Genomic DNA, 25,322 nt, shown 5'->3' with positions numbered 1-25,322 from the left:
AGATAATAAATGTTCCATGTGAAAATATGTCTTGCCAAGCACAGCTGAGAAATCAGGATCCTAGCTTAAGGACAGAGAGAAAATTCCCAGTGGGAGATGGGATAGGTTCCCTGCTCACAGCACATCCAAACCATAACAAGATCTGAGGTGAAAAGGCTGCTCTAAATCAGCCAGGCACTGTACGAGTTTCCTGCATAGCTGCATGCAAGTAAATAGACTGTCTTCCTACTGAACTTCTACATCCAGAAGTGACACTATTTGCAGCATCTGATTGGGAAACATCTAAAAACATAAGTCCTGTTTCAACTGTTGACCAGGCTTTGTACTCTCTCTAGGATGCACCACTATTACCAGTTGTCTGATTTGGTTGAAAGAACATATTTTATGATCTAAATTAAACTGCACTCCTCTTGAGGAAGATACTGCTTCAGGTGAATTTGGGAAGACTGTGGCTGTGAAGGAGCAGCAGTACCTGGTGCCTCCACTGGACAGGCTGGAGTACTGCGCCCACCCTGATGTGTGAAATAGCATTGAAGGCAGGCCTTTGGTCTCAAACAGTCCTAACAAGGCCTGAAGCCTAAGAATTGAAAGCATTACAGCACATACCTCTCAGGAATGAACTTCTCTGGCTCTGGCCAGAACTCGGGGTTGTGGTGGAGATGTCCAACTGCTGTTTCAATGACAGCCCCGGCTGGAATATGCTGTCCCAGCACTACACAGTCCTTAGCAGCTTCCCGAGTGAACCTGCAACAGCAAGTGTCATATATCCCAGATGATTAATAAATGTGAAGACACAGCAGGAAGGAACTATAAAAGTCAATCTCTTCAGTTGGACTGACTTTGCAGTTTAGGGAGTAAAACTTTCCCAGTATATAAATACAGCAACCATTACTGGTGTTAATATCTTCGCGGATTACTATCATCTCCAACTACCTATAAACACAAATCCCCAGTGCAGCTACCTAACTTTTGTCCTTTTCACAGTAATTTCTGGCTGCTAATTATTTTCAGAAACATTAACTGTTGAACTGCAATTTTGCTGTTAAAGTCAGCTTAAGAACCTATTTCTTATGAAAATTGCAGATGAAATGCGTCAGTCATCGCTAATAACAGGCAGAAAGAGTATACTGTTTTGCCTTCAGGAAAAGTTCTATCAAATACAGTTTTTGAGTTTTATTTGAGAGGCTCCCTCACTCTGGGACTGCACCTGAAACTTAGCAAGGGATGGTTTTAATGCTAGGGTTAAGTGCTATGCTGCTGCTGCTACAGAAATACAGCCAATTCACAAACCATTGAAAGCCTGCAGCTCACTCATCAAGGACAGGCGAGATGTCAGCAACATGACTGTCCAGTTTCCTCCCACCCTGTGGTGGCAGGTGATGGAGTGGGACTGTCCTTAGGGACCTTACTGTGACAACAAGACTGAGACAAGCAGCCTGGCTGCAGCCAAGCTTGGGTCTGTAAACCCTGTAAAAATGCCGTGTGGGTGTGCACGTGTGCAGGGATAGATCCTGATAGGGATCTTTCGGAGCTTGGGTGGTCACTGCAGACCCCAGCCCGGCTGCAGGCAGCTGTGGGCTCCCTCAGCTGGCAGCTATTGCCCAGCACCAGCTGGGAGCACAGGGGCTCCCTTTGCTGCTCCCTGCACTGAGCCTAAAAAGTTGAATGAAGATTTCAGTTTCAGGGCTGTCAGTCGAGTGTTATTATAGAAACACATTCTTTCCTCACTGTCACCCAGTTTCTCTCTTTCTCGTAGACAAATAAATAGCAGAGACTCCAAACCTGGAACAAAATTCTGACATGTTAAGGAACACATTGACAAGCCATCCTTCTCATCCTTACATGAATTTGGTGACAGTGGAAACATTAGTTTTGTGGAAGAAAATTCTCTGGCTAGTAAATTAATTTTTTAAAAGAATCTCATTTTACAGCATGCTTGGCTGCTACTGAGTTTTCTTCAGAATACAGCATTATCCTTGTCGTAGGCAATTAGCAACTTTAGAAGTTGCTAATTGGGCTAAAAGGGCTGTCCTGCCCATTGCACATCCCTCAGAGTAAAAGCCAGACCAATAAACACCACCACCAATGCCTGCAGAAATTTGGAACTACTTTGCTCCATTCTCATTTTGTTTCCTACCTGACAGACATTGATTCTTTTCCTTTGTTTCACCTGAAACTCAAAAGACTGCTGATGCTTTAACGAGTGAAACAATTTCCACTGGTATACCACATATAACATAATAAAGCCCAGTCACCTCATCTAGGAGCAAGTATCTTTGACATTTACTCTCTGAGCAACCCTGTCAATGTCCATATAAAAAAAATATATATATATATAAAACTTGACTTGCAATCTTTATGGATGCATAAAAGAGAACATGATGTTAAACTTTTTTATTTTAAGGTGTTTGCAATTGTGGGGCAAGTTTTTCAAAGGCTGTCACAGTAAGCTCAGCTTTGGCTCTTTTCCAGTCCTCTGAAATTCCCCCTGGCTTCACAAGAAGCAGCAAAACTGGCTAACTGCTTTGAAAAGTTCCACTCTTAACATTTACATTTATGCTTATGACAACTTGGAAATTTGACAATCATACAGCTTATAAGTTCTTTCACGCTTTCCTTTTAGCTCACCAATATAACTTAATAAACTTAGCCTTGGGTGGATTGGGACAAAACTTTCAAAATTTAATGGATGTAGCCATTAGCTTAGTGATATTATTGTAACACAGTACTAGTGCAAAACAGTATGGGTCCAAGTCAAACAGAGATGTAAAATAGAGTTGAGCTTTCTGAATGTGCAAACCTTCCAAACCAGGGCCTTAACGAACAGTGAGTAACTTAACCACCAGCCAAGAGGCCAGGGTAGTTCTTTGCTCCCTGTCTCTGAAAAAGCAGCAGCATCTGGCTTTCCCAGGCTAGTCCTGCTGCAGAATGGCCCCATCCTCCAATCTTGGGGGATGTGAAGAATGTTGAGAAAGCAATCTTGGCCAATCTGTCGTAAAAAAGTTACTTTTGAAATACTAGGATTAGCCAGTTTTCCTGCAATAGGCCACTTTATATCTTTCAAATGCACAAGCAGTATTGATGTTGGCACAGAGATCAAGGGCACACTGGTCTTCCAACAGCAGATTTCCATTTTATTTAGCTAGGGATATACCCAGTGGAATGTGGAGGGGAATAAAAAAAAAGTACCTGAATGCAGGTGGATACATGCGCAATGTCTCTGCAATCACCATGTCCAGATAAGGGAGCTCTTGTACATTTTGATAATCAGGGACCATCTGAAAAGGCATGAAGAAAGGAACAATTACATTTTCTCACATTTAAGTGCCAAACTCATCTCAGATTAGCTTTTAAATCATCTATTTTTACTGGGCATTTTTCCTGTAGAAGAACTCGATGTCTCATCTAAAACAGTAAATGATAAAATTATACAAAACTGTGGGCAGTAATTAAATGTGTGTATAACATTCCTTTCATCATCAAAACACTTTGGTGTGCAGCCCAGCTGAAGATATAATAATAAATCAACTTGCTAGAAAGTATTTTAAATAGGGCATTGCAGGGAGCATTAATAGCTCCAGCAGTGATATTGTTTTATTCATGGACTGAAATCCGCACTGGACACTGGTTCCTTCCCAAGGCCAGGAGTGTGGCAGACCGGGAGCACTTTCTTTGTAAGAAACAGCAAATTGGTTATTCCTTGTCGATGTTGGAGCCAACCCTTTGCCCCTTCCCAGCACTCAAGCAAAGTGCTAGAGCGCCGTGAGGTCTGTGGAGGGGTGGGAGATGGCACTGGGACGCCCGGCAGCCGATAAGGAATGGTATACAGAGGCGAATTGCTCTGCCAAGTAGTAGGGCATGAGGGCAGCTCAAATCCTGCCTGGCAAGACTGCAGTGGTGAAGGCTGTCCCTTCCCGTGGATGTCCCATGTGGGACAATGCTTTGTTTGGCTTGGGGTGCAATGCTGGAGCCCACATTTTTCATGAGACTACAAAACTTCCCGGCCCACAACAATGAGTAGTGAGCACCAAAACCCAAAGAGCAGTGCAGCTCAGAAGGCTTTGCCCTTGGACAGGCAGCAAACAGGCGACAGGAGACAGCAAACTGAGGGCGACCGGGAGCAGCAATGCCACAACTCAGCTCACAGATGCAGGGATAATTCGTCCCTGTTGCCTTCCTCGGAAAAAGGACATTTTCGCCGTCATTATTCAGCGCTCTCAGCAGAGGGCAGCCAAAGTACATCTAATAACCTCGTCAGGAGAGCGGAGTTTTGTTTTAAATTAGAGCATCTCCTAAGGACTGACACGGAGTAAATTGGAGAAAAGCACAGACGTCAGACTAGACTAAACCTTTTATGAAGATTTGGGGCCCCTGCCGTTCACAAAGGGGACTGGATTCCATCCTTCCTTTATTTACTACAGCACTTTTCATGTATAATGCATATTTTATTGAATTTTCATGCAAAAACATATGGTACATACTGCAAATACTAAGCAGAGAACAACTCCAGATGGTATGCAGAAAAGGCGTACAATAGAGCGAGGATACCTTGCTGGATTAGGGTATCCCACTTATTGAGAACTAAGCCACCATGCACCATTTCACATTAACTGATCTTTTCGAGGAAGGAAATAGATACATTCTATTATCCCCATTTTTTTTTCTTTTTTTTTCGGCTCAGGAGAGGAAAAGCAAAAACAGAGAAAATAATTTGCACATGCTGAGCAGAACCAGTGTGTCTGCGCCTCTCGTATGGAAAAAAAAAAAAAAAAAAGATTAAAAAAAAAATATGCAACTCAGCTTGTCAATATATGAAGTATTTTGTCAGTATATGTCAGATATTATCAATACAGGAAGTACGACTACTCTGACAGCCTTTCAGCGTTATTTTTATACTGCAGCAATGCCTATTAACTCAAACCTTTGGCTTAGGTCGATGGTTATCAGACAAAGGACTGGGAGACTAAAACACACAAATGGCAGCAATGCCGTGAGAACCAGGGCTGAACGCTGTGCCCCAATAATTTATATAAAACCAGAGACAGGAGGATGAGTTTTATCAGCTGTGTTTTGTGGAAAGGGACCTGCGGTTCAGAGGCTACCTGCCATGCCCAGGGTCGCTCAGGATCTCAGTAGCAGAGGCTGGAAATGACCTGTGATCAGACTCAACATTCAGGCTTTCATGGCAAAGCTACCTTTCTTCGTGACGGTGTAGGCACTCCAGGCTTTGACGCAAATGCATGCTGGGGTGTGTATTCTTTTTTTCCCCCCGGCTAATTTTATATCTCTCTTTCAGACCCTTCCCCTCTTCTTTTTCTCCTGCATCTCTCTGAATCCTGGGTCACCACCTCAGCCCTGTCTCTGCTCTCCCTGCCCATCTCATGGATGGGCTGGCTGAGGAAAGAGCTCAGGCTCAGAGGGAAGGAGTGCTACAGCCAAGATCACACCATGATGTGCCCGATTCCCTGAGCCATGCGCTCTCCACTGGTCCTTCCTGTCTCTCTCATAATCCCTCTACTTACTTCTGGAGTCAATAATTAAGATAATTATACGGTAACCCGATATAATAAGTAGCCACTAAATCAAACCATACATCAACAAATAATATAACACTAAATTATGGGAGCTTTGATTTGCTCTTTCAAATAGCTTCTATACCTTGCGGGGATTAGCAGTTTAGAAAACAAAGCAAAGGTGCAAAACCAGCTGATTTTCCTTGGAAGAAAATTCCTTTTGCTTGCATAAAGAAAAAGGGGTCAGTCAAATGGCAGCACAGTGAACTCTGCTATCGTGGGCATGGCAGACACATCAGTCATTTCCTACATCTGATGCAGCTTAATTATTGACACTTCCATGCTTTTAACATCAAAGTAGCCGGACCTAATTTAGTAGTTGTTTGCAAGGTCTGACCCAGGGCTGCGTAAAGTACACACCAGCCACGTATCCCTGTTTGGGAAGGACAGTTTGCTGCTGCTGCTTTTTTTTTTTTTCCCTATCAAAGAAAATATTTTCCATTTGTTTTTCCACTCCCTTTCTTCAAAATATTCCTTTAGCCAAGCACATTTCAAAGGAACTTAAATGTGCTTTTCTCCCTAAATGTCCCTATTTATATCTTTCAAATGCTGGCAGGTTTGCTGTGGTGAGGGGGTGTTGCTGTGTAAAGTTGCCACTTTAACCCCTTTCAAAAAAAAAAACATTTCTACATTGGCTTTTACTCAGGATCGGGTGTATTTTCATTAAGAGATTCCTTTCTGTAACGAGTAGAGATGTGGGGGGAGAAAGAGGCACCACGCTGCATGTAATAAAACTTCCTATATTTTCATTCTGCAGCCGCTGCTTTGCACAGCCGTTTGTTGTATGCTTTGTAAATCCCTGTAGTATCTCTTCCTGCTGACTTGGAAGTAAAGCAGCCATGTAACATTTTGTGGCATTTCTCTGGGTGCATGTTTCTCCAGTTTGACTTCCAGAGGTGTGGTGGGACACTCTCACCCATCCCAGACCATTCGCTCACTTCTGAAGTCCAGGAAATGTCTAGTTTGGCCAGAAACAAACTCTCCTTTATGGCTGGCAGCAAATCCGAGGCCTCAAATCCCCAGAAAAGGTGGGAAATTAATTCTTGACCCCGCAGAGCACCCTGCAGTGAAATACCAGCAGTGATTACAAAATTCCCTACGTGCTACAAGGATGATGCATGATTTAATCCCCATATAAATTCCAAGGGAGATAACTGCCTTCAGATCCACCTCTGCTTTTCAGTTTTGGCTTTAACATTTTCTAGGCTGGCAAACCTATTTTTTGCCACCACCCTCAGCTAACTTTTAATTCCTCAATGAACACCAAGGGAATCAAAGTGCTGACAGGAGAGGTCTGGCCAATCTTTCTGCTGCAGTTTGAGATGTTACTGTTCCCAGTTGCTCGCTCCTCTTTGCTGGCTGTGGTTACCAATGCCACAGCCAAGTCAGCAGAAGGGAACATATGCCTGCACCTCGGTTGCTTCCATACAACGTCCAGCATGAACCCATCTTCAGCGACAGTTTAAGACAAGATACGAACTTTTTCCCCAAGTAGCTGTCGAGTGAGGCACAGATCCTCCCCTACCACCTCTGTTTGGGGAATGGTAATCCAAGCACACATCAGCGAATAAAAGATTTCCACTTATCCTATTGGTCATGGTCTGGCGGTGCTCAGCAGCCAGAAATGAAAAAAAATCAGAGAAAATTGTATGTAGCTGACAGAGTGTGACGTGCACCTGAAATCGATTTGGAAGCAGCGAAGGCTGCAGAGACCACATTGCTCACAACCAGCGCTGCTGAGTCACGGGGCCGGGGCTGAACCAGCTGCGGTTTCTGGGAAGTTGCAAATCTCAATCAAACGCCTCGCGGGCAGGTGTGACTGCAACAACACCCGTGTCAGAGAGCTGATACATACATCTGCCTGGGTGCAGATGCAGATCCATGAGTTATCTGTGCACGTCGAGCTACACAGCCCACATCGGCCCTCCCCCACATGTAGACTTGGGAAGGCAACAGGATAGGAGGGGGTGAGTCAACAAAAAGCCGGCATCGTCCCCCGTGACTCTCACCCACCCGTCGCCCAAACTCCAAGAGCTATTCAGCCCATAGCCATAGTCAGTATTCACAAACGGGTCAGCAACGTTGCTTGATCAAATGGATCAAAAGCTGCTGACAGATCAAAGAATCTGCCTGGGGTTTTGACCTTCCTTTGGTCACTGCTAGGAGCGGCTAATCCACTAAGCGAGAGACAGCCCGCGTGCCCCGCTCAGCCTGGGAGAGCGGGGAGAAATGCAAGTGTCGAGTTAGGGTTGCCCCATGGCAGCCTTTCTAGCAACCCTATCACGACAGGAAAGGTTAGAGACACAACAGGCTCAAGATACAGATCAATGAAAAACAGGGTGGGGTGGTGCAACACTTGCCTATCTGTAAGTCGCCTAAGGGAAGCTCGCCTCAAGTTTTACCATTTCCACAAACAACGCGCTGGAATAACCGTAAGCACCAAACTACAGCCTCCCCGCAAAGGCAGTGAAACAGGGGCAAACTTGACCACCTAAAATTTCTTGGCTTCATCCTCAGAACTTGGATCAAATACTAAAAAAAAAAAAAAAAGAAAGAAAAATAAAAAATGCTTAGAGCAGTCATCATGCAATACCTATTGCAAAATTTCTCTCTGCTATCTACCAAATGCGATGTCACCCTGAGGCATGGCACCAGGCAGGAGCAGCCCTTGCTGCTGGGGAAAAGGGACCCCACAGCTCCTGAGTCTCACTTGCCCCAGAGGGCAGGGCAGGGCAGAAGCAGCACGTTTGTTGCTTGAAGACACTGCTTTAAGGTACACAGGAGTTTATCTAAAACCAGCAAGTGTCCACTGGCCAATGCCAGAGGCCTACAGATGAATTTTATTTTTTTTTTTTTTTTTCTGGAAAAATATTTAGTTCTTGATTACAGAACTGAGAACAAGGAGTAGGAAGTAAAAATAGGACAAGCCTCATCTAAGCAGAGTAAGATGCAACAACAAGAGGCTTCCTGAGCTGCCTAGCACCTCTCCTCTCAAATTCTTACAGCACGTCTTGGTAGCGCTAAAATCTCACCAGCAGGTTTATAATTTCTCACCACTCTCTCCCAAATAAACATTAAAGTAAATCCTCAGCTCCAGCCCCTCATACCTCTCTCCCCGGAAAATAAAGGCTATCCAAAGCATGTACTCCCAAGCTCTCCCTTTATTTCTTTGTTCCATGCGGGTTGCCTGTTATCTCTGCAACACGAGGGCTTTTGCCCACCTTTGGTGGACGTGGGGCACTGATGGCTCATTGGGGTTGGGAGCATTACTTTGCTCGCTGAGGAACTTCCCAAGTAGCAACAGTACTCAAACTTCCAGCACTCAGTGCATCTCATCAAGCAAACACCCCCCAGCCCCTCCTAAAGACCATGCCTGCCAAACAAATTTCGTATCACAGCTTCTTTTTCAAACCACCTGTCATACACCCTCGCGCCTCCTCTATCTCCACCTTTCAGGTTCTCCTCTTGGAGGCTTCCTTCATCCCCCCTTGTGTCGCCTGGTCCATCGCCATGCAATTCACAGGAGCACATGCAGAGGCAGGTGCCAATTCGCAGGCCAAGTTCAGAGGTGGAGGGAAAACTTGGCGCACCACTTACACGCCGATAACCACATTACACGCAGGCCGTGCAGCCAAATTCCCTCTGGTACTTTGGTGCAAATCCACACAGCTCCCTGGGGTTGTATCAATGTAAGGGGAAGGAAAATGTGGTTCTAAGTACGCACCCAACAGTGCTGGGGAAAGAGCCAGAAAGTATAAGGTTGCACCAATGTCAACTTTCTGTAATGCTGTTTTGCTTTTCGAATCAAAGACTTCAGCTTCTGACAGAAGACAGACCTGCACTAACTCCAGTAGCTTTTGTGGTGCTAAAACAAGGTCTTCGTAGCATCACTGTTTGCAAGGAAACTTCTGTGAGATAAAAATATTTCCTGAAACTGAAAAGTGTCCCAAAACCAAACAGATAAACACAAATCTGTAACCAAAACAGTCAAAAATTTGTTTCCACCTACATTACTACTGACACATGGTGATCAGCAAGAACAGAATGAGTGCCATCAGGTAGAAGATCTGACAAAAAAAGCAGGAAAAGAAGAAAATCCTTTATATGGCAAGCTACAAACTAAAAGACAGGAGAAAACAAATGTGTGTCAACGTTGGTTTTGTGAATTTGTCAGTCCCAGTTAGTCCCAGATTCCTGTGCCAAGAGAAGTGGGCGCCCTTAGGGAAAAATGAGCAAATGCCTGGGATTGAGAATGGGTATTGTGGGCTCTGCAGTGCCACGAACAAGTGCACAGGTCCCGAGGTGTTGATAGTGCCCAGCAAGGAAAATTTTCATACACAAATAGCCTCAACAGGTGACTAGAGCTCCTTTTTTTTTTTTTTTTTAACTCTTAAGTTTGGTGGGGATGAATAGCTCCTCTCCAGAAGTGCTTCCCTACCTGTACGCAGCCAGTGCCCAACTCCAGCTATTTGGCTAATTGTGGCTGTGTTAAAATCTGTGGCCACTCGAGGCATGGGGGTTGCCCATTTCTCGTCTCCTTAGAGAGCACTCATCCCCCCAAAATGCCCCCTGGTTCTCTCCCTTCGTTCGCCCCAGCCCACTGAGACTCCAAAGTCTCTCTCTACACTTGTCTGACACAATCAAAATTTCTACTTGGGTGGCAGAAATTCTGAATGGTGAAGTATCCCAGTGGGAGGGAGGCAAGGAGGAAATTAAACAGGAGAAAGGACTGCCAGAGGCCCAACAGGCTGAGAAAGAGAATTATAAAACTGGGGTAGGTCTGTCCGAAGGGCATGTCACCAGTCCAAAGCACATTAAGCACTGAAGTTCGTGCAAGATTTAATCCTTCCTGCTATAGAAGTGTCCCTTGGTGGTTGCTGCAGATCTACAGGAATAAAGAGGAGGGATTTTTTTTCTCTCTCAGCAGACATTCATGGTATCACATAAGAGCCAGATGATTTAATTTAATCATTCCTGCTCCAGCTGGTATTTTCTGTATAGAGGTGACAGTGCTTTAAATTAGGGCCTCGTATATAAAAGGTCCGTGTGTTTAGTTTAATCAAATGTTCATTTCCTCATGTTATGTTTATATTAAAAGACATCACCATGAATTTTCATGCTGCAAATAGAGGCTATCACATGGGCTAAGTAGCGAGGTCCTCATCAGTGGTTCTTCATCTCTATGGCCTCGTGTGCTTGGCAGCCTTACGGAGTGAGGGATGACTCAGGCCCAAGCATGCAGTTTGGGGAAACATGCCCTAGAGAGCACAGTTCGACCTGCAAGGAGAGCAGAGCTTTACGCAAAATAAATTACTCCGTTAATTCGCCCTGCTGCAGATACTTAAATATGGGCTTGCGCCAGTGGCTGCTTAAGTCATTGGCTTCAGCAGTTGCTGGAGGAGACCTTTTCTGAATTAGTAAACAGGCAAACATTCATGGCAAAGAAACTGCAAGATTCTCCCATCACTCAGTGTAATTATTATTTGCTCTGACAAGGGCAGGTCAGTTTTAATACCATACAACATTTATGTAGTGCCTGATGCCTTGAAAACATTTTATGTACATTAAGTGCAGTACAACAATAATAAAACTTTGCCTTTCCATAGTTGCTTTTCCCCCGAGGCTCGCGAAGCGTTTAGCAAGCATTAATTAGTTGGTCATCTTCCAAACGCATGTGTGAGGTGCTCCTGGTAAATACTCCCTCCATGTACACAGGGGGCCAGCAGAAATGCTGAAGACTGAGGCCAACAATTTCCAGCCTTAAGAATCAAGCACACACCAACGCCAGCCTGCGTAAGTAGCCTGATTATTTTCAGCCTCAACGTGACTCCTGTGAGCAAGCAGGCAAATGCTGCTCTGAATGCCTAGGCTTAAAATGACCAAAAAAGAAAGAAATCTGTAGCGTGGCATTCAAATACAACTTCCAACAAAAAGGAGCTTTGTTTGTTTTTAGCTGCCGAGATCGTAATTCAGGGCTTAGCTTGTCCTTGAGAAACCAATGGCACCAAAAGTGCAGCGAGTAAAGCAGCTTTTCAGGTGCCACAGTTCCAGTTCCTAGTTGTAGACTCCTGCACCTCCTACCTAATTCAGGTAACAGCTTAGCCCTTCTCGCCTTACTATCCCCATAGCAAAGGATCAGAGCCAAAGGGAGAAACTATTTTTTAACACATGAGTTAAAACTGACGGGCCACAGGGAACCTTGGAGCAGAGAGGCACAGTTACGTCCAGTCTGCGTGGCAACTCTTTACCTCCACCTCCCTTTTCTCCCTATCCAGACAGTGCTAGCAAAGACTGGCTCTCTTTCCTAAGCAGGCCGTGTGTTCTGCTACTCCCTCTTTCTGCCTTATTTCTTGACTGGAGATGTCTCTTGTGCCACATCCAGTCCTAACTCTAAATTTTAGCATATGTCCTTTTTACAAGATATGAGGGAAAAGTCTGCTCCTGTTGAAACTTCTCACATTTTAGTTGAAAATCCCCAAAATGGAGAAAATAAAAGCGGAAAACTTATTTTCTGACCAAAGATAAACAACATCTTTTTGTCTTCTGCTCCCTCTGGAAAGCGCTGACTGCCATGGGTTTAACAAAGCAATTTACAATGGGTATGGAGAAAAAAAACTTCATGGCACTTAGAACAGTTTTTGTGTCTTTTCTCTCCAACATACGAAGAGGATCCTTTTAAAAAATCTAGAAGCCAGTCCAAAACCCACGACCTCCAGCTCAGTGGGGAGCTGGCTGCAAGCACTGGCGCACAGCTACCACGACACTATCCTATGACAAGCCCCTCTAGATACTCAGATAAAGCTGTCTGCGACGAATCCTGGCAGACGCCTAGTCAAGGATTTCTCTCTCTTTCTCCCCTTGCTCTCTCTCTTCTCCATCTGGGAACGCAGAAATTTCCCTAAGCCTGTTCACGCTCAGATTTTAGTGAAGCCATCATGGTGTCATGTTCTGGCGCCGTTTTGTGTCTTTGCTTTCCTCTAGCCTTTGTAGAGCAGCATGGCACGGCTGTCCATCTGTTTATGATTTACTTTACACAATGACTTGGTCCTGATTACACTGATAGGCACAGTAGGTTATTTGAGGGCCAACTGGATCTTTGTAATGACACTCAATCTGTACCCAAATCGTGGGAACGTTTCCAATCAAGAAAAGGACAGTGACGAACTCCAGCAAGGCCTCCCCCAGGACAGCTTTCCTGTCCTTAATCCCAGCAAGTAAAAACAAAGATGGATTTTTTAAATCTGGAGTTATTCTGCAATTATCAGTACCTAAGAGGTCCATAAAAATAAAACAGAAGTCAAGAAGAGAAACCAACCCCCGGGTCTTGCTAATGTTTAAAGATGCATATTGGAAAAGAGATTACAAAGAACAGCATTCGGTTCAGGAAGCCACATCCCTCGTGGTCTCCTTTAGCACAGACCTGAAGCCCACAGCCAGTGGAACTGCACCAATTTGCACCAGCTGAGGATGGAGCCTGCAAAGTGCAGCTTTTCTGGGGAGCGCTGCATGCTGCTGCTGGTAGGGAGCCCTCCGAGCGCGCAGAGTCACCGCTGAGCGCGTGTGAGCGAGGGATGAGAAAAACAACTCCAAGAGCTGCAGGATGAAATCACAGGGTCAGTAGTGAGGAAATACAGAATTCATTTGTAATCTGAACAAGGTCATTTCTAGCACGTTTTAGGATGATATAAGGCTTTACAGGGAAGGCAAACGGAAAGTATTGCTCACGATTTCTTCTGCTTTATGAGTAAGCTACTTTGGCCTTTATTTATTTATTACTTCACAGTCCCATAACGATCCTGGTGTGAAGACCAATTGCTGTTCTCTCTCTCTGTCTTCGCAAGGATATTTTTGCTCCTTGAACCTGCTCTTTCCTCTCTCAGTCCCTGGCCAACTTGCTCATTTACCTCGCCGTATTTCCAAGGAAACCGTTATTTTTACCATACCCCACACCTCACTTCTCTGCTGTCATTTCTCTTATGGACATGCTGCTTTAAGACTTGGCATTTTATCTTTTCTTCTTCTTTTTTTTTTTTTTTTTCTTTTTTTTTTTTTTGTTCAAAGCTCTACCCTGCAGCATGTTGCAAAAGCTCAGGGGTGCAGTGTGGAGACCCAGCAGAGCCCAGCCAACACGGGGCTACCCACCTGGATGTGAGACAGCCCCAGGTGAGGGCCACTCGATCCAGAGGGCACTGAGACACAAAGGTGACCCCCACAAAGTGAGGTGTTGCTGAACCACTCGGCATGAAAGAGCACTTTTAAGCCAGAAGAGTCCAAAAGCCATAGCAGTCTGCAGGGGGTTCACTAACAATTTTGCCCATATAAAATTCCTAATAAAACACTGTATCCTTCGCCCTCTTTTAGCACGAATTTTGACAGGAAGATCTATGGATGCCTATAGATGGGCTAATTTGGGGGGAGGGATTTTCTGAGAGTACAAAGATGGAGCACAGCTGTAGGCTTTTTCTGTAAAGGCCCTGTCACACGCACGAGAGCAGCCAGGCACACTCAGAATACCATCAACCCTGATTGCTCAGACATTATGAGCTAGGCCCCAATGTACTTGGAAACTGGCTGAAAAACATGAGATTTATGACAAATAATAATATTTTGAACTTCACTTGCTTTCTGGCTTCTGAACCAGGATTCATGTTTTCAGCCTTACCTTTTCAACTATCAGGGTTAGAAGAGGTTTTTTTTTGTTTGTTTGTTTTTTCCTTTTTGTTTTGGTTTTGTTTTGTTTAATAACTAAAGATGAAGTCTGGTTATACACCTGACTTCAGTACTGAGTGGTTCAAGAGAATACAAAACCCAGAGGCTTGCAGTGCAGTCGCAGGATGCCGGTAATACTCCATTTATAGAGCACCATGGGCCATCCCTGCCTGCCCTTTGGCCATCTGCTGCGAGTGCTCAGCTCGAGCCACACGGACCTTTTAAAAAAAGAAGTCTACAGGAGCAGGAACTTCACGTGAATAAGCATCACACGAGCATGAGCTGATCCCTGCTGTATGCTGCCCCTCACAACGCCTGTGCTTTTATAGCATGCGTTTTGGGGGGGTTACTGTGAGAAGGGCCTCGGAGATTAAGCATCCAACCTCCTCAGAAAATGCCAAACTTGGTACCTTGGTAAAGCTTGACACTGAATGAAACTGAAACATGCAGACAAAGTAATTGGGGGGTGGGGGGGGAACTGTGCTGAGGCTATATATAGCATTTTGTTTCTGCTGGGTATGAGACGGGGGGATGGTGTAGGCAGGAAGTGAGGGGGAGAGGGGGAAAAAACAGATAAATTTGGGTTGCTGCTGTCACACACAGATCCACTTATCTATGGCTGAAGCCCAGACAGCTGTGTGAGTGTAAATGAAGAAATTTAATTAAAAAGTCAAAAATGAAAATCAGCAAGGAAAAAAGAAAGAAAAAAACAGGATTTTATGCTTCCTGCACCTAGCTTGATATATAAATAGAGACTATGTGACTGATGAAGGGTGCTTATTATTTCTTTGGCTTCCATGTGTGTATAGAAACGTACAATTTTTTCTAGTGAGCAAGCAGATAATCACAAAGCCATCAGCACACTGCTGCTATCCAAACTTTGCCTCTCTAGTTTAAGTGACACCGTGTAACATCATGGGAGTCCCACTCATATGATACCTATGATGAACCCCGCAAAAAATAATAAAGGTTTGGACTGAGGAATTTGGATGGACAAGACATTGAAAAGCAAGTTACTTGGGGTCGTATTCTGCTGGAGCTATACCTCTTGTAGGAAAAGCATTGGGAAAAACTGCAAGCGGATGCGGCTCTCTTTTGCACCTCTTGCATACTTGGTCCTGCCTTCTGTCAGCCTAACTTAGAGCAACCGCGCTGTTTTCCCTCCGTTAGCTCCCAAGGCATTTGCAATGCAGCTCAGAAGAGCCAGAGCATCTTGCACTTTTGTCCATACCCACTGCTTTTCCTAACACATTCTCCTCCGATGCCTTTCACATTATGGTGCCGTGAAAGAGATCGGTATTAGAACTTTTGGCCTCTCTTCATGTGCGCACACATGTATGCATGTGTATTTTCTGTAACACATCCATCAATTTGAAATGGTAAGAAAAGGACTAAAAAAAAATATCCGATCTTTAAATCTCAGAAGATCTGAAGTGTTGGTGCTGTGAAGTCAGAAAATTCATTCCAAGTCCTATTTATCTAGGTCAGGCTGTGGGAATACTTTTTTTCTGCATTCCACATATGCACGTCACCACTTTTGCTCCTTGGTACTACACAGGCTAGGAGCTGAAGAGCCAGGAAAGACTATAGATTGCTTTCTGCTTCCAGTGGGATTGAGAGAAAAATCCCTTTTGTGTTCCTTATAATGGAGTCTTGTCTCATCTCTACCCCGAGAGATGGATATTGAGATGGCCAGGATATTACAAATATTGTGCTGACAGAGCATGTACATAGCCAGGGAAGGAGTTCGGTGCCATATCACCACCGCATCTTCTTATAACCAGAAGAGAAAAAACATCTGCAAGGCAGAAGCAAATTAACAAAAGACTTTGTTTCTCACCAGCTGATACCAGTGTGACACTGGCAATGCACGGTCAGATTCCAGGCACATAATTGCGAGGGCAGGAGGAGCGCGGGGAGGAACAGTTGCGAGGCGAAGCCACAGGGCTTGCAGTCAGGAGGTCAAGTCCTGACACAGCTTTCCAAGCAGATTTGGGAAAGCCACTTCCTCTCCTCCAGCGCTTTTAATAAGACTGGTAAACTGTAATCAGGAGATGGTGTGGAAACTGCTGGCATGCTCAGATGAAGGCAATATACAAAGCTTCTGTTCAAAGCCTGGCCATTACAGAGTACTAACAACAACTCCACTGCTTTTTAAAAAATTATTTATGTCATGGGTAAGTTGAGTCTTGGCTGTTAACCCTGGTATAATACTTAACAAGGGTAAATTGTGAACAGATCTTGAAATCTTGAAAATTGCAGACAGACTACAAGGACAGAAATTTCATACATTCCTTCTATGTAAATAAAGAAGTGAACTTAATCCCCCATTAAAACTTTCCTTTATGATGCACATTTACTGGGGTAAAAAAGTGGCAATGGGCATGCATACACTCACCCACACAGCACAACACTGGAGGTAAAGAAACTCACTGTTTTCCTACATTTTTTTTTTGGAAAAAAAATAATAAATTGTTGTAATTTGAAGTTTAGGGGATCTGCTATCAAGGTCTATCTGACACTCTTGGGTCCAAAACAGACATGAGGATGCTCCCTGCTCCCCACACCTCTGCCCTCTCAAATTAGGAAGAGGGAGCCATGCAGGGGAGCTGCACACTGGGGTGCAGAAGCCCTTGCCAAAGCCAGGCTCACTGTCCTCTCACGTGTTATGTTCCCCAAAAGCTGAGATGATGCTGTGGGGATGCTGCTCCACCACCTGCAGCGCCACCAGCGCTCTGCTGCAGCCTGGACGGGGCTCCTCTATTTGATTATTTTTTCCATCATGCATTTCTTATTTCATTAAGGGGAGTTATTAATCAGGTGCCCCACGAGTGGCGGGGCTTTCGGCGATCCCAGTGTTACCACAGTAACAAGGGGAGCCCGAGCTCCTGCTCGGTGCTGGTGTGCTTGCTCCTCGCAGGAGCTGAGGGATGGCTGGTGCTCAGTGCCGCATGTGAGCGGGCTCCAGACAGCACGCAGCGTGCTCGGCTCAGTGGGAAATGAAAAGGATATAGGCTCTTTTGTCGGCTCGACTTGGTCTTAATCATGTTTAAATATCTGAAGGTCACTAAACTACAGACCGCAGAAATTTGGCACAAAGGCCTTTCTCTGAGATTACCTAGGTTTGCGGGAGGAAGACAACAAAAGGGAATAAACCGAAGCAAGCAAAAACAACCACTGCTGCTAAGATGTTATTCTTCTCATTAAGCCCATGCGCTGAGCCTATAGAGAAGGCAGCACTTCCCGTCTCTCTTGCTGACAGTTCAGGATCGGGGCACAAAGGCAGGTCACTGTCCTTGGCGATATGGTAAACAAAGATAAGAGCTGAAAGCCACAGAGTATTTTTTTTAACCCTGGATAATTCTCTCAGAATAAATTCCATTGTGGAGAGATTTATTGTTTACTTAGCACTCCTCAAAAGAGCTCCCCAGGAATGCGGTCTCCTTCCCATGCGCTGGACACGAAGCGCACATTTCAGCTGAAAGCCCCGGCCAGACCTGCTCTGGGCATCTGTAACTCATCCCCGCCATCACGTGTACATAACCTAAGTGAACCTGCTGGAAAAATGTGGCCCCAAACGTTTGCCCAGATCTGCTTGCTCTCCCGGCTTAGGAACTTAAACAGATGTCTTCCACGGGCAGCCATGCTCATGGAAGTGCTTTGCCAAAACACCGACAAAAAAAAGCACTGCTGTTCTCACAAAACGCCTGCAGCAGAGCAGCACAAGAGTGAAAAACCTTCGTGTATTTCCTGAGACTTTTAGTAGAAGAAGGATCAATCTTCCCTCTACCTGCCCTACATCTCATGCCGCATTGCCTGGGACCTCTAATAGCAGACATAGCAGCAGCAAACATAACCGACCGGATCAGACTTAGGCAAACTGCCTTCCAGAAGAGCACAGAGTCAGGATCAGAAGAACAGCAAGGGATTTCTCATGGTATTGTGCTGTACATTTAACTTTCTGTACCTCTTCACAGGGCTTCTGGATTTCAAGAGACGGGAATCTCTTTTCAGGACACGATGTTTGTTGCAATGCAGTTTTTAAGAATGTACTTACTGGGGACATCCTAGGACTGGCAGAGATGGATTACTTATGGCCTTGGGCTGCACTGTAAAGTGGATTGTGAGTTTAAAAGGTTTCCGTTTCATTTTCTAAAAGAGCTATAAGCTTAGCTGTTGCTAAAGTTTCCAACAGTGTTCTCGAGGACAGTTGCTGTAACCTGATCTCATCTCCAAAGCCTACATCACTCTTCAGGCAGCCTGGTTCCTCTCTTCCTCTGAGCAATTAAGAGCTCTACTCAGCTCTCCCAGCACTGCAACAGCTGTACGACATACATGTTCATCTTCCTTTTACGTGTTTTCAGATCACTGATACCTCTGTTCACTAGGTGCCAGCTGCTCTATAGATGGCACCAGGCAGGTACTTGCCCTTTTTCAGCTATTCTCATAACCTCTCTTTGAAGGTTTCTTGCCAGATAACCTGGTAATCCTAAACCAGGAGTGAGTTCTGCTATTTGTTCCAAAGATATAGATCTAGATTTATTTATTTATTTTCCCCCAAGACCACTCAAAGATGCCAAAATCATGCAGAAATCATTTACAGAGGTCAGTACATGTAGCAGCAGTGTGCCATCCAGCTCCTGATGTTCAGGTCAATCGGATTTTATTGATATAAGTGGTGCTTTTTGCTGCAGATTTATTGCACTGAAACTAGCCAGCCCACAAACAGAAGCTGAGTGGTTGCAGAGTCCTGAAGAGAGCGGCAATAAAGTTAAGCTCTTATCCTCTGTAGTGCACCCATGGAACAGGAGAGTTATTCCTGCCTGTGGTCATCACCCCCAAAACACACACTGGGTTTCCTACGCCTTATTTCACGTGCTTCATACTAAACCAAGGCCATGCACCCACACACCTGTACCCTGTGCCATTTGTACAGCATGTAGCACAGATACATCGATGTCATTTGACACGCGTTAGAGCACCATGTATTGATATGCTAGAATGGTGCTGGGACTGAATCATGCTTTCACAAGTGCAGGTAATTTCAAGCACAGTCTATTTAAAAGGTTAGATGGCATAAAATGGCATAATAGTTCAGGAGAACCCATGTCAGTACAACTGTACTTTAACCAACTCCTTCCACTGGATCCATTTAGCCCAATACCATGGGCAATTTTACATAGACAATTTTATGTAGACATTTTTGCCAGGGAGCTGTATCTATGCTATAACACATCTCACTGCAGACACGCAACAACCAAAGCTCATAAATGAGTTTTGGTGAAAAAAACACTCTGTATACATGACCCGTGTAAATGTGAGGACCCTAAATACAGTAACCACTGTCCCCATTCAGATATGTATATAAAATGCACACTATGTAAACTCATGCTCTAGGTAGTAGCCCTAGCAAGTCTCAAGGGTTATTGCTCCACCAAAGTTTATTAGTTCACATGGATCAGCACTGAAACATGTGCCCATGCTTTGTGTGAAATTTCTCATCTTTTTAAAAAGAAACAAAACTATGGCCTTCAGTGCAACCTCTATAAAAAAAGCAAAACACTGCAAATGGACTGACAGAATTTCTTCAACTTACATGACTCAGTAGTTTATCTATACATAGGAGAGAAAAGGCATCAGCCCCCTTTAAACAGTGACTACAGAAAGGAGCCATAGAGCACATCCCCTGATGATAGACTTGTTTAATTTTGCTAATAGACTGTTTTTGAATTTGTATAATTATATCAGATGAGAAACCTTCATAATTAAAATGAAATTAAAGTCTAATGTAAAGGCTTTATATCAAACTAAAGATGCTTGTACAGGGAAAAGGAAGTTATGCTGAGAGAAGCACTTTTACACTTGTATACTTCCATATATGCTAGGAAGTTGCATGGCATTAACTACTTTGGTTTCTAAATTAATACAGCTACCAGCTATAGCTATATGATGTGTACAGATGCACATAGCCATATACACGTGTATAGCCACCCACATCCTGTTCTCCCTTCAACACCGTACACAGAAATTTACTGTTCTTTTCTGTGAGAGCAGCCATTTGAGTAATCTGTAATATGGAAAGGGCAACTGCAATTTATATACATTATTTTGCAACAAAGATCTAATTTAAAAACAAGACTCAAAAAAGAAAAAAAAAAAAAGGATAGATTAATAAAGCACCCATCCGCAAAGTGTTGACTAAAGTTTTCAGTCAAAAGCCACTTTATGAATAAGCAACAGGGTCCTACATTAAGATACGCACTCTCACGAGCACACATGCACACACAAAGGAGAGACTAACAGTTATTTATATTTCCTACTCTGAGAGACAGGAAACCTCCCTTTGCATCTGCTTTTTTCTCACTAAGAAGAATAATTTTAATTACAGTCACTTGGCAGGAAGCCAATTTTGATTTTTTTTTAATGACATCTGTCTAAGCATTTTTAAACTTCCTGCTCAATGTAACTTCCTTCATTTTATAGACCAACACCCAGTTACAGCAAAAAAAAGAAAAGGGAGTAGCAAATGATTTATTCATTTTTCATGTTAACTCTTATCAGGTATATCAAGTGGTTCATTGTTCTGAGAACTGATGGTACAGAAAGCAGATTTACAGAGGGAATTTAGGACTTGAGCAGTCTGGGAAAGGAAAAAAATACATGCATGGAAAAAAAAAAAAAAAGAAACAAACATTTGTAACTTAACCCTAAAAACAACTCGAGAGTTCCTGTTCCAGAGACTGACTTTCTTAGATTCAACTAGGCTGGTTTTCAGGAAAAAAAAAAAAAAAAAAAAAAGGGCTGAGAATAGGGCAAAAGTCAGGGCAAAAATAGGGCAAACATACTTAAAAACAAGAACATGAGGAGTCAGAAACAGTGGAGCCAGCCCAGCCACCACCTACGCCAGCTTAATTCTGGACAAGTTTCTGCTGAATCAGTGGAGTTACTCTGGGCTTACTCAGTGCTGCAGAGGTAGTATCTGGACTCCAAGTCCCCATCCCAGGCCAGCACAGTCCCTGCTTCAGTCAAGTAACCAGGGCAGGAATAAGGAACCCCAGAGTCCCTCTACCAAAACCAACCACCACAGAAATAGCAAAACCTCAGATTTCGGATGCTTACTCTTAAAGCTGCTTTCCCTCGTCTTCCTTTCAGCCTGCCTTCAGTCGTGGCTTGCAGGGCCATCTCATACAGCTTGCTGTTTTCCTCCTGTATGAGGAGCTCAGTGAGCTCAGAGGTGAAAAAGAGGAGGCAGAAACTGTGCTCGAGAAGGAAAGCTGAATTATGCAGGAGGGAGCAAACAGGAGAAAAAAAAAAAAAAAACAACAAACAGGTGAGCAGAATACAAAGTGGGCACTGTGGAGAGGAGAGAAGCAAGGACAGAAGCAATGGTGAGATACCACATCAGGTACCCTTCGGGTTCCTTGGCCTTTTGCTGTGATTCACCAGGGCGCCACAAGGCTGAAGAGGCAGGGGACATGGGAAGGCAGGGGCCAGGCTGTGCTGGGGAGCAGCGAGCAGGAGAGGCAGCCAGCAGTGTGGAGGAGCTCGTTTTATGGGTCCTTCTCGCCACTCATTGCCTGCTCTGTTGGAGCTCAAACCACAGGCGCATACCCGCACCTGGCTAACAACAGTCCCAGAGGGATGGGATTTATAGCATACATCAGACGCACAGCCAGTGCTAGCCATAAGAAAATCTGCCTCTTGGCTGGCCCCACTGTTGGGACACAGGTAAGCATAATGAATTGTTAATGTCTTGACACCAAAGCTGCATTTTCATTCTTTGCTCCAGACAACCAAGATTTTATTCTTCTGACTTGCACTTTTCTTCAAGCAGGGTAAATCATCTTTCAAGATAAAGGAACAACACAACGCAAACGACCTGGGAAACCTCAGCCTCCCTCCTGCACTTTCTGTCTGCATGCAGATCGAACCTACAGCCATCCTGAAAGTGCTGCAATAGTTTCCGTGTGATTTTTAATTTCCTGGTTCTGGCTGGAACCAGAAGTGTGAGTCCTGGAAGCCTCAGGAGGAAAAATTGGTATCGTCAGATTCTGCCCTAATTTTCCAAGATTCAGGAGTTTCAGAGAATATCTCAGCTCTTTAAGTGTTTGGAGACCTCACTCTCACAAGTGGCTGACTGCCTTCTGACTTGAGTCAACACAGCTGGAAAATGGCGTAAAAAAGTCCTGAAACCTCAGTGAAAACCAGATGTTGCCATTGAGCAGAGCTACTGTGTTAATAAAACACTAGCCCCCTGCACTCCCCAAAACAAAACGACGAACTCTCAGAGATTTCCCAAAGTGCTTTATGCCAGAAAGAACATAGGAGAAAAATATTTTAAGACTTGAAGCAGACTGTGGAGAGGTACAGTTCTGGTGCCGGCACTTGGATTGCTGCACAGTAAGGCAGATCTCTATTTTTAGGGAGGACAGGCTGTGTTTGTTATTTGGCAGGACATGATCAGGACGAGTGATTGCAACATTATTGCTGGACCCGTGGTCGGCTGGATGTGAACGATGTGTTACAATACATGGTTTGGTACCTGGTGCTGAACACAGAAATGGTGCTGACGTGCCCAGGGTCATGTGCCACACAGCTTAAACGGGGTCTGGAGTTTACATGCACCCCCAGGGCACACAGTGTTCCCCGAATGGTACTTGCATTGTAGCTGTTAAAGAAAACATCTCAGCACTGTCAGCAGCAAGGAAAAGATTCTGGGGCAGTTTTACTTTAAAAAAAAAAAAAAAAGTGGAGTTTTTTTACATACTCATATCAAAGCTATTTTTCTATGCCTCACAGGATGTAGATGCATTATGTGATGTGATGTATACACAGCTACGCAGGAATGCAAGCAAGAACTGAAAAGCAACAGTGGTTTGTTTAAACGCCCTGTTTCATCTCATCCAGCCAACATCCCATTATGAGCCACAGGGGGCCAGCTTTCTGAGGCCACCAAGATGTCAACAGTTGGAGGAAACGTTCACTCAAATGCCCCTGGGGTTTCTCTGAAAGCAGTCACTGACATGACATCCACAGCCTTCTGCAACAGAAGCAGCAGCACAAATTTGTTAGCAGGCTACTTGAAGTTGCCACAAACTAGAGAAAGCTCTTGTCTTTGGAGAAAAGAGCTGATCTCTCACCCCTTCCCATCACACACAACATGCCTGGCTTTTCTTCTCCCTTAGCATCACCCATGCAGCATCTCTGGAGTCAATACGGAGTGCAGACGAGCCACACACCACAAGGACGCAGCCCATGTGCCTTGGTGACTATACAGGCAGGCTAATGTCAGTTTGGTCTGAACCAGGTGCCATGAGAAAAAAGGTTTTCACTCCTTGCACAGCACTGTTGTGATCGAGCCCCAAGATCACTGGCAATATTGACAGGCGTGGTTCTACCACTAAGCTACAGTTGAATCACTGGTATGACTTAGACGGCTATGAACACCAGCATCCTTAATCTGTGGGTGGTTTATGTTTAGCAACGATAGCAAAAGTAAAGCCAAATTAAAAGCATAAATATGATGAGGTGTTTCAAACACAGAGTGGTACATTATAAATAATGCGCCGAATGCTTCCAATGCTCTGACACTTAAAGAAATAAAAATATGGCACCTCTCATCTGGTAGTCTCTAGCCATTTTTTAAAAAACAGACGGGGAAGCTGACTCATGAAAAAGGTGAAATGTTTTGCATAGGGTCACAGATCACAAATTCAGCGCTAGAAAAATCAGAGTTCCTTAAGCTAGTTCCCCTGCTTTGTCACCAGATAATATTGGCTACAGTATACACAAGCAATAAATTAGACTTTAAAAAACTCAAGGGCATTAGCAAATTATAATTAAGCACACGTTCGGCAATGAGATGAATTGTTTTTATAATGAGAGGCAGCAAAAACTAGTGCCTATAAATTGTAGGAGAGTATTACCCCTTCTCAGCAACAGCCACAAATACTTTTGCCAAAATTTGACGATACAGATGTTAGTGTACGTGTGTGTGTGTTTAGAATGAAGTACAAGCAATAACAGCCTGGCCGTGCCACTGCTGTGCACCTTGATGGGGAAGATAAGTGATGCTAGATCCAGAAAACACTTCAGGGCCTGGTTTAATTCAACAAATACACAGTGTTTTTTACATTAACACCGCTAAACACGTGAGTTGTGTTTTCGTGGAGTGCATGATTTAAGCACAGGCCCCAAAGAGGCACCAGCTGTCTTTGATAACTGCATAAACTGCATTGACACTTAGTTATTGTTTCTCTGCAGTGAGATGCTGATTGCAAAATCAGGATGACAAAATCTGCGATGACATACTGTATTCAAACTCTAATGCTTGAAATGAGATGCCTGACTAGGACAACCCTCATAAATAAATGTTTTGATGCTAAAGGATGCTGAACATCCAAAGCTCTCATTCACATTGCTGGAGATTTCTGGCAGCTCGTCTCCTTCATGAACTCAGGGACCTACTTAGGTGCTTAAATATAGAGTTAGGGGTCTAACTTTAGGCACCTGTGCCTGAAAATACCACTGCTACATACCATTTGTGTAGACTGATGCTGAAATACTACTATGAACTTTCCTTAATGACATGAAAAAGTAGGAGATATAATGAAGTTATAATAATATGTTCTCTTACCTAATGCCCTTCAGCTGAGAATATCAAACATCCATTAACAGAAATATAAGCATGCTCCATTTACCATGTGAAAAGGCTGTGGTCTTAGATAAGTTAGAAGTTAAGAAAGTCAGAAACAAGGAGTTCAAGTTCCTTTCATCCACAACATCCATTCCCCAAGCAAGAAACCTGCCTTTTTTATTCTGTACAGAGGAGGATGAATAGCATGCTTCTCTCATCTTGTTTCCTATGATCCTCTTGAGAAGCCCAACATCACAGATGGTGAATGTTACACCATAGGCCAGGTCTGAGTGCCCATCAAAGTTGAATCAAAAGGGAACAATAGTATCAGGAGAGAGTTTACAAAAAGAAAACTCCAAACCGTATTGATAAAGGAAACAACTGTACCACTCACTGTGTTCCTC

General features: G+C 44.1%; 1 protein-coding gene and 1 long non-coding RNA gene across 8 annotated transcripts in view; both read right to left on the bottom strand.

Annotated features, from left to right (window-relative positions):
- The window catches only part of TBXAS1 (thromboxane A synthase 1), a 242,936-nt gene that overhangs the window by 6,725 nt on the left and 210,889 nt on the right, over nucleotides 1-25,322 (bottom strand). For all 7 annotated transcript variants that reach the window (XM_068663699.1, XM_068663731.1, XM_068663698.1 and 4 more), the window contains 2 exons: nucleotides 3,190-3,278; nucleotides 607-744 (listed from right to left, as the gene is read on the bottom strand). In XM_068663699.1, coding sequence (XP_068519800.1) covers nucleotides 607-744; nucleotides 3,190-3,278 — 227 coding nt within the window. The remainder of the gene's footprint in view (nucleotides 1-606; nucleotides 745-3,189; nucleotides 3,279-25,322) is intronic.
- LOC137850255 (uncharacterized) lies at nucleotides 6,302-7,151 on the bottom strand. Its single transcript, XR_011092407.1, has 2 exons — nucleotides 7,054-7,151; nucleotides 6,302-6,634 (listed from the first exon to the last, which is right to left on the bottom strand). It is a non-coding gene; the product is annotated as an uncharacterized lncRNA (long non-coding RNA).

This window comes from Anas acuta, chromosome 1, assembly GCF_963932015.1.
Source record: "Anas acuta chromosome 1, bAnaAcu1.1, whole genome shotgun sequence".
Classification (NCBI taxonomy): Eukaryota; Metazoa; Chordata; class Aves; order Anseriformes; family Anatidae; genus Anas; species Anas acuta.
The sequence above is the reverse complement of the archived record's forward strand: the minus strand, read 5'-3'. Positions and strand labels throughout refer to the sequence as shown.